The following is a 9,908-nucleotide window of genomic DNA, read 5'->3' on the forward strand; positions in this document are numbered from 1 at the left end:
GCCATCTTCGTCGGACCACTGACCCATCTTCAGGAGATAAGTCCGCATCATCCTTACCAGTCCGGACATCCGTCGACGCCACCACGGCGCCAACGGCACCACCGTCATGCGCTTGTCCGTCCAGGCATTAAGACTCTGGAAGGTTTGTCGTGCGTAGCACCTGCCAACCAGACATGTCTCAGCGTAGCACCTGTCGCCCATGCATGACTTGACAGCTCCACCGAAAGCTTCGTGCAAGACGGAGTCGCTCCACCTCCTGCCTGTGCCTTCTAGTGCTGCTCCACAAACGATGCTCCCAGAAGAGAAACCGTCACCGCAATACCGCCACCGTCTGATCTGGAGAACCAGATCCTATGGTTTCCCCCGAAGCAGTGCTCATCACCAGCAACCGTCAGGAACCCACACAGTGCCCACCACCACTCAGCCCTCAAGGCGACGCCTTCAGGAAGGTCACGACATCAAGAACGCCACCGCCGCCCACCGGAGTTAGGGTTTTCACCCGAGAGGTAGAGAGGGAGGAAATGAAGGAGCAGACATAGACCGACGTCTCCAAGAAGAAAAGCGGCGCCCTTGAGCGAGCGCGAGCGCCTGATGAAAGTTTTTTTTGTAGGGAACTCTACTGAAAGATAATTTTACTATATTGGCTGTGATGTTAGGACGGCCTGTGTTCTCAACTCGTGTTTGTAGTTACAGCTGACAAGTGAGACCTTATGAATAAACACCGTCCGAGCGAGCGTATATATTGGTATAAAGTACTTGTTGCGCGTACACACACTTGAGCATCAGCTCAGCTGTTTTCTCCGGTTCAGACGTGCACTGCCGGGACAGGACATCTGAAGCCCGAGTAGTCTGTATACGATGTACGTAGTGGCTTCGCAATGTGTTCAAATGGACCGTTGGCTCTTTGAAGGCAAAATAAAATAAAAATGTAAGGGAAAGCAAAACCATGCATGCATTGATTGATGCTTCAGCTCAGTTCAGTCGTTGGACTTGGATGGGACTTGACGTTCACGGTGGGAGAGGCAGCAGCAGCTAGCCAGAGCCAGCGATGAACCGTCTTCCGGTCAAAATAAACGGCGATGGGCTAGTGCCTAGTGGCCTACACACTCTCCTCTGGGCTGCCGCCCACGCGGTGCCACTAGCATCGCTCTCCTCACTCCGCCGCGTTCAAATTTTTGAATAGGCCTCTCTTCTCTCGCCAACCTCCACCACCGCCCGCCACCAATCGGCTCGTTTCGCCTTCAACTCCGCCGATGTCTCCGCGCACGCTGCCGCCACGGCCGCCGGGCCCGACGCGGCGCCTCACGATGGCGCCCAGCCCCGGCCCCAGCACCGGCGCGGTGCCCGCCTCCAAGCGCCGCCTCGACTTCCCCCAGGCAGCCGCCGCGGCCACGCCCCCGCGCTCGGCCAAGCGCCGCCGCCCCGCCAACCTCTTCGCGGCGGAGGACCTGGTCCAGCTGGTCGGCAGCATCCGCCGCGACCTCGCCCGAGTCCACGCGGGCACGCCCTCCGCCTCCACTCGCAGCCTCCTCCCCCGCTCCCCGGCCACACCGATGAGCAGGAGCGGCAGCCACCTCCTCCTCCGCTCCCCGGCCACCCCGAAGAGCACCAACACCCGCCTCCTCCTCCATTCCCCGGCCACCCCGAGGAGCGCCGCCCGCCGCCTCCGCGTCCCCACCGCCGCAGCGCGACAGGAGCGCCCGGTCGAGGCGGTCGCGCGCATCCGCACCCTCGCCGACGGCGGCGCGGAGTCCGCTCTGGAGGTCGTCGGCAGCGGGACGTCGGTGCGCGTGCGCCACACCGGCGCGTGCCGCGAGTTCGCGCTCGACGGCGTGTCGGCGTCGGCGGACGAGGGCCTGGAGGCCTTCTACGCCCGGTTCGTGCGGCCGAGGGTCGAGGGCGTGCGCGCGGGCGCCAAGTGCACCGTCATGGTCTACGGGCCCACGGGCTCCGGGAAGAGCCACACTATGTTCGGCTCGGACGAGCAGCCCGGCGTCGTGTACCGCGCGCTCACGGACGTCCTAGAGGGAGGCGGCGACGGCGACGGCGAGAGCCTCGTGAGGGTCTCCGTGCTCGAGATCTACAATGAGCAGGTCTACGATCTGCTCGCCGGCAGCGGAGGAGCCAATCCCAAGGTCACACTAAGTGTCACTTCTGCTTTTTCTTACATTTAACATGAAGGTTTTAGGTTTATGCGTAGTACAATGAGTCCATTACAAGTGGGTGTTCGTTGTCACGTACTTAAGTTGCCCGATTATTCAGGGACACTCATAGTAGTATCACTGGAGGCCAATAGCGGTCTGCTGTCAGGCCCCAAGGATTGGTGTACACCTGAATTTGTTGTAGCATGAATCTTCAGAAGCCAAACTTGAGCCGACGAAATACGTCAACATCTATCTTGTCAGGGAGTGTGGATTTGTAATAGGAACAAAAGCCAGGAATGCATGGGAGGGTGAATCTATAATGCAGTCAAGTGTGTGGCGATTGAATCTATATAATACATATACCTGGCAGCAAGGCCTGAATTTTGTGATACTGATGCATACGAGTGTCATTTTGTAAAAGGAACTTTTGGGTTGATATAATTTTGTTGAATCTTTTCAATGCACTATGTACAGGTAAGGCTAGAACTGATGGGAACAAGAGCCAAGAATGCAACATATATATCTGGAAATGAAGCAGGGAAGCTATCAAGAGAAGTCGCCGAAGTGGAGAAGCGGCGTGCTGTGAAGGGCACGAGCTGTAACGCGAGGAGTTCGCGGAGCCACTGCATGGTTGTTCTTCTGACTTGTATATGTGCTTGTAGGCATGCTGTTTATAAGATATATGCCTTCTCATGGGCTTTGCTTTGTGTTGCTTGTGCAGATAGTCTTGGATGTGCCGTCGGTGGGAGGAAGGCTCATGCTTGTGGACATGGCAGGCTCTGAGAACATAGAAGCTGCAGGCCAAACTGGACATGAAGCCAAATCTGAGGTGACACCTTAACAATTTAAGTCTTTTTCCAGTTTCTCGCTGAAAAAAATGACCAGCATGTTACTGCAGTTGAATAATTGTTATGAACCTGATGTAGTAGAAGAAAATTAACTCATGTTGAAGGACTGCATGAACATATTTTAGCAGCTAACCGGAGTAATGAACTGCAACGGTATACGAATTCTGGTTAGACAAATAGCAACTGCATGAACATATTTTAGCAGCTAACCGGAGTAATGAACTGCAACGGTATACGAATTCTGGTTAGACAAATAGCAACTGCATGAACATATTTTAACAACTCATGTTTATGAAGCCAAATCTTTACGGATAATTATAACTGAATTATGTTTTCAGTTTCTCTTTGAAAAATTGATCAGCATATTATTGCAGTTGAATCATTGGTATGTAGCTGGTATGCATTTTTCACAGCTTGTAGCTGATATATATATGCTAGAAGAATTATCCATGACTTATTTGTAGCAGCTGAGCTAACTAATAAGCTGGAACTTGCAAATCTGAGATGTGCATTGTTACAGAGCATTATAACTTTTTTTTGCGGCGTTACAGAGCATCATATCTGAAGTATGTTTTTCAGTTTCTCTTTGAAAAAACGATCGGCGTCTGTTGCAGCTGAGCTAACTAATGAGCTGCAACTTGCAAATTCAGTTAATAATTTTGTTGCACACCTGCTTCATAACACTGGTTAGTATCCAGTTAATAAATCTGAGGTGCGCAATGTTACGGATAATTATAACTAAATTATGTTTTTCAGTCTCTCTTTGAGAAAATAATCGGCATGCTATTGCAGTTGAATCATTATTGTGTAGCTGATATGCATTTTTGACAGCTTGTAGCTTATATTCTACAAGAATTTACTCATGATTAAACACGCCATAACATATTTGTAGCAGCTGAGCTAACTAATGAGCTGCAACTTGCAAGTTCAGTTAACAGTTTCTTGCACGTTTGGCTTGCGCAGACGGGAAGAATTAATCAAGGGAACACGACGCTGAAGCGGGTGGTTGAGTCGATTGCCAACGGTGACTCACATGTCCCATTCCGGGACAGCAAGCTCACAATGCTACTACGGGTACGGGATAACCACACGTCGTTCCTAAATGGAATTTCAGGACTCATTCGATGACGAGGGATCCAAAATCCTCATGATCCTGTGTGCAAGCCCTGACCCAAAGGACCTCCACAAGACGATCTCCACCCTGGAGTATGGAGCCCGAGCGAAATGCACCCGTGCAGCAGCTCACGCCTCGACGCCGTCGGGCAAGATAAGCTCCAAAGACGCCAGGTACGAGATGCGGTTGAAGGACGAGGAGATTGCACGTCTGAGGATGAAGGTCAGGTTGATGGAAGCAGCCGCGAAGGAGGAAGAGATCCGCGTGAAGGCCGTAGATGAGGAGACCCGGGTACTGAGAAGTGAGATGAGGATGATGGAAGAGAATATGCTTATGCAGCACCAGGAGCTCCTTGCTGTGAAGCAGTGGCTGCAGCAGGTGGAGCGCGAGAAGCTCGACGTGGAGGATGAGTCGCACCTGGCCTGGAGGGTCATGATGAAACTTGCAGTCTACTTGCAAAACCTGGGCAGCCCACTTGAGTGATGGAGAGGTCTAACTGTCTAGGAAGCTCTGTTGCTTTCAGTGTTCTTTCTGGTAGGGTTGTTTCTTTTGGGTGGTGCTTCAGGACATCTAGGAGAAGATGTGAGTAGTTGACTGTTGCTATATCTACCTTATTTTGGGTTCAACAACATGCTTGCTGCTGCTATGTTTGTAGGAGTTCATGTTAAATTGTTCTCATTGCACGTAAAACTGTGCATGATAGTTTTACGTTGTTGCTCCAATTGCTCATATTTCAATAGTTCTTAGAGGGGGTATTAGAATTGCTTCCGGTTGATTTTAGAGCCTGAAATCTGTTGGTTTTATTGAAAATGGATTGAGGAACACATGCAGTAGTACCTCCATTTGATATATAAATTGGCAGTTTTGAATCACTTTTCGAAGTGTTTATGTTTTTAGAACCGGTATCTTTCACTATAGAAGGTGTACACTGGTTGTTTTTAGAGTTGATAATACCTATCTTGTTCTTTCATCTTACTTGGTGATTTATGACTGAATGTACACAATAAAAACTACTTAAGGTTGCACGACGAGGGACTTCAAATAAACCTCTCGTCCCATCTCATATTTGCTCCTTGGTTTCCAGTTCAGTGTGAATGTGGGCTGTCTCCGGCATACGTGGGCTGTCTCCGGCATCGAGCTCCAGATCGAATCAGAATCTCGAGCAGTGGGTGAAGGCAAGGGCCGGGCGGCTGAACTGAATGTCCTCATGGATCTAGTTCCTCCCATGACGCTTCGCCAGCTGCCGCCGTGGGCTGCTTCCCGTCGTTGCCGGACGAGCTCTTGGGCCACTGAATCACGCCCTGCTCGTCTTTATTCCAGACCGACGCCACCAGCTCCGTCTCCTCGATGCATCCTCTCCTCGCCGGTCGCCGCTGCAAGTGTGCCGCTGAGCAAAGCCCTTGTGGTGGCTGGCAGTGGGGCGACGATTTGGAGTTGATCTCGGCGATGACCACTTTGGTTGCACATCAGGAGGTGGTATGGTAATGGTGGGTCTGTGGCACAGAGGAGGCTTGCCGGATGCGGCAGCGTATGCGCGGCTTCTGGTCGGATTGTATGACCTCAGTTGTGATTGCGGTGGCCACCGAAAGTCTAGTCTTCAGATCCGGTGGTTCACTTTCAACAGGAGATGCAAACTATGGACAACAGTTTGACGCAGAGGAATGGTTGTGCAACGGCGGCGTTTTCATCGCATGTGGTTGTTGGGATCGCGAAAAAGTGATGGGGACAACACTTCTGACATCCATGGTGGTGCTACTCGAGCACCCGGTCTCGAGTTCCGGGGTGAAAACCTAGGGCTGACCCAAGTTGGTTATACCTGGCAATGGCGACGTTTTTACATCGTTACCTTGTCGAAGGCATTGTTCGGATATACTCAGATTGATTCTTCAGGGTGAAAACCTAGATTCTGACCTTGATTGGTTGAATCCGGTGATGGCGGCGAAGGCGTTGCTGTTGAAGAACCACGGAGTCCGTGTGGTGACATGAGATAGTTGGTGCGGATATGATCATTGTTATAGTTTGCCAATTGCTGATCTGATCGCTTTAATCTTTCTTTCTTTTTTTCCCTCGCCTACACATAGCTTTGATCATATATGATTTTGCTATTTGTTGGTGTGTGTTTTGTGTGCGTGTGTTGGTGTTGGCTGTGTGCATCTTAGTTATGCAGAGACCGGGTGCGTGCTCATTGTGTTTGTATCCACTTGATGCTTTATTTTGAGTTAATAAAATCCACCCTTTATCGAAAAAGTTCAGTGTGAATGTTCAATTGATAGACATACCTTCGCTGAGAGTAAAGAAGAATACTCCACTCTTCTTGCTCCATGTCCATCACACATTTTATTTTGAACTCATTTAGCTTGATAATGTTGCTCTACTATTTGTAGTTCTCATCTTCCCACACTTATTTTGTCATCGCCAGATTCAATTCGAAAACTATGTGTTCAAGAATGTGCCCAACCATTATCAAGCAACTAAGCGCAACCTCCACTCTGGCCTCTGGGGAGACGCTAATGGCGTGGTGTCGAGAATGTTTCACAAGTGTGCTGACATCCACTCTACATTTATTTTTTATTTTAAAACTCAGTTTATGTATTTGTTTTTTAGGGGAGTTTCTGTATTGGTTAATAATTAACAATAGTAAAAAACTTTTACACAGCCTTAACTGTGGAGTATGTACGTCCAACTTAAATTCCATTCATTATTAATCAGTGTGCTGGCTAGCAGTAATATAAACTTTTGCGTCGCTACCCTAAAAACTTACTTTAGCATGACCATGTGGTCGTATGTATCACAACTATAGACAATGATATAACATCAGCTCAAGAGACGCAATGTATTCTCCTTCTAAATGGACGAGGGTTAAGAAAATATCATCTGCAAAATGCGCCACACTAATTAGCTAGCCACATGTTGTCATGGCTTTCACAAAAAAAGGCGACCGTACAACCTCAGAGAGATTTCATGGCCTGCAGCAAAGTGATCCGATCTATCTCGTGCAAATGCAATCCCGAGATTTTGACACTTCCGGGGCTAATGAGCTTTGTGACAACGGGTACTGCTTCCTCCGTATTTCCAAGGTCGAGCCGAAAGAGCTGGCCATGGTCTAGAGAAAGTATCACGGAGCCGCTTCTTTCCCCGAACCTCTCGAGTTTAAAGGGCGTGCGGGTGAGGTTGTCATGGACCACGAATCCCGCTTGCCTCAAGATCTCCGCTGCTCCGATCACCAGATGCCGGTTCCAAGTCACCGCGAGTCAGAGGTAGCCGACGTCAGCGTCCACATCGATATCCCAATGCTCTCCATGATGAGCAAGCTCAGCCGTCCACGCACCGAGGCCAGGAGGAGGTACTCGTTCTGGAGGCCGCGTTTGTCGTTCCTGTAGGGCATCATCCTCGAGATGCAGTCTGGCGGGAAGTCCATGATCGTTGCCTCCGCCACATAGACATTGAGAGCGAGGATCCTCCACTCCGGGCACTTTCCACAGGGGTCCAGACGGCAGATCCAATAGACAGTGCGGCCGACGACGACCGGATCGAAAAAGCCCCCTAGATACATTTTGGGGTGGTGCGGGGGGATGGAGGAGGTACTCGTTCTGGAGGCCGCGCTTGTCGTTCCTGTAGGGCATCATCCTCGAGATGCAGCCTGGCGAGAAGTCCATGATCGTTGCCTCCGCCGCATCGACGTTGAGAGCGAGGATCCTCCAATCCGGGCACTTTTTACAGGGGTCCAGACGGCAGATCCAATAGACAGTGCGGCCGATGACGACCTGATCGAAAAAGCCCCCTAGATACATTTTGGAGTGGTCCGGGGGTCCAGATGGCAACAGGGACGAAACCCATCGGGTTTTGCCTTCCCAAACCCACCCCATGAGAAAATCGCAAACCCGTCCCCGTCCCCATCACCGTGTGCGGGGCTAATTTTCCGCCCATCCCCTAAACCCATCGGGTTTCGGGGAACCCACGAGAAAAGAAAAATATTTAAACAAACATAGTGGCGACAAAGAGTAACATTTGAATAGCAAAACAAGCACATTTCAGCAGCATAACTAGAGCAAATTTCAACAAAAAACAATAGTAGATGGTTCAACAGCTATATAGAGTGTATTTTAGCAGATTTAAACAACATACATAATATATTTCGAAGGCAGCAAACATAAGATAAATAGTAGCAACAATGATATCATTTCAGCAGCAACATAGTATATTTCAGCAGCAAAACAACTGCAAATTTCAGCACAATACTCAGGAATAACATCAGCTAAAAGAAGTCTATTTCAGCACAACTATAGTCCATTTCAACAACGAAGATAAGCATATTTCAGCAACAAACATGAGCATATTTCAGTAAAAAAAATGTATTTTGCCGGGTTTGTCGGATTTCGGGTTCAGGGACTACCGAAATGGGTGCAAACCCATGAAACGTGTCGGGTTGTATAATGTGCCCAACAACAGCCCTGTGGGGATGAAAAGACGCACATCCCCGTCCCCTAATAGGATAAAAACCCGCGGAGACGCGGGTTTCGGGGCCCCGTTGCCATCTTGATGCGGGAGGATGGAGGAGGCCTGGCGGACAATGCCCCATTTGTCTTCCTTGGAAGAGAAGATCTAGAATCGCATTGTATTGTCGGCGACGAGCAGCTCAAAGGAGCCCTCGTCGTCGACTCTTAGGAAGGCGCGTTGGTATGCGCTCTTGAGGGTGCCGAGGGGCAGGCCGGTGATGTGGCCGGTTAGGTTGCTGCAGACGACCAGGGCGATGTGGCCATCACCACAAAGAAAAGTGACCCGGTGGAGGAACAAACCGTCTCGAGCGAGCAGAGGCGCGAGGCACCCGTAGTTGATGTTGTCAAAGTTGAGGGGGACGCGACGCTGGGTTGGATCTGGTGTGTGGATGAGGCGACGGTTCCGGATATTGCTGTCGGAATGGCTGTAGGATTCAAAGTACGAGACGGCTAGGAGGAGCGCCGGGTCGAACTCGAAGCCGGCCGCTGCTTGGAGCGTGAGGCGGCGGCCAAAGGCCGGGTCGAGGATGGCGCGGCGGTCGGCGGAGGATCCTGCAGGTGGCGGCACAGCGGACGACGGTTGTGACGTCAGAGCGAACGACGATCTCGAGCAGGAGATCCAACGAGAGGGTCTCCCTCTCCGGCGGCCTGCGGGCGCGACGGCGTCTTTTGGTCGACATGGGCGGCTTCTTCTCGGTCGTATATATGAAGGTGTTAGGATTGACAAGGTGCAGCTGTTACTTATCGAGGGGATTCCCGATGGATATGCATGCCCGAAGGAAGGCGATCGCCAAAATCGGGCAGTTACTAGTTAATCGGGAGCTTCATATCCAGAGGTTCAATGCTACAGCTTGCAATGGTAAGTTCGCGACCACCTGGCGTATATACCATAATTAATTCATTTTCTGCTTAACTTAATTCTTTTATTAGTTGTATCCAAAAAAAGAATGCTTTCGTCTCTACTGTGTTAAAAAAAGATGTATCCCCCCAAAAGAATTCTTTTAGATGTTTTCAACTTTTTTTAGTTGAGCATTCAGAAAAAATGAGGAAACCTCACATACCAACTCCTGTGTGGATAACCCTAAAAAAACTCCCGTATGGATTATGCATGGTCTCTCATGTGACAAAATAACCCCCCTCAAAAAACTAAAAACTAAAAAAAAAATAACACAGCTTTGATGAAATGACAGACCATTTTGTCACTGATACGCGGAGTCGGATCCTACACATCTATAGGTACACATTTTTTGTCGAAATGGAGGTAAAAGATTTGCCTCATCAATTAATTAAGCAGAAAAGAATTGCC

At 49.9% G+C, this 9,908-nt stretch overlaps 1 protein-coding gene across 1 annotated transcript; it reads left to right on the forward strand.

Annotated features, from left to right (window-relative positions):
- The first annotated feature begins 1,201 nt into the window (after positions 1-1,201).
- On the forward strand, positions 1,202-4,740 carry LOC125513001 (kinesin-like protein KIN-10A). The gene is made up of 5 exons (XM_048678049.1): positions 1,202-2,135; positions 2,619-2,774; positions 2,866-2,973; positions 3,956-4,066; positions 4,107-4,740. The coding sequence occupies exons 1-5, from the start codon at positions 1,254-1,256 to the stop codon at positions 4,587-4,589; spliced, it is 1,740 nt and encodes a 579-aa protein (XP_048534006.1). The 5' UTR covers positions 1,202-1,253; the 3' UTR covers positions 4,590-4,740.
- Positions 4,741-9,908: the final 5,168 nt, after the last annotated feature.

This window comes from Triticum urartu, chromosome 6 (genome assembly GCF_003073215.2).
Source record: "Triticum urartu cultivar G1812 chromosome 6, Tu2.1, whole genome shotgun sequence".
NCBI classification, from domain to species: Eukaryota; Viridiplantae; Streptophyta; class Magnoliopsida; order Poales; family Poaceae; genus Triticum; species Triticum urartu.

Excerpts from the sequence above, each read along its gene's own strand:
- LOC125513001 (XM_048678049.1), top strand. The coding sequence starts at position 1,254 with ATGTCTCCGCGCACGCTGCCGCCACGGCCGCCGGGCCCGACGCGGCGC. Across the intron at positions 2,974-3,955 it reads GACATGAAGCCAAATCTGAG|ACGGGAAGAATTAATCAAGG; the intron begins GTGACACCTTAA and ends TGGCTTGCGCAG. Across the intron at positions 4,067-4,106 it reads AGCTCACAATGCTACTACGG|GACTCATTCGATGACGAGGG; the intron begins GTACGGGATAAC and ends ATGGAATTTCAG.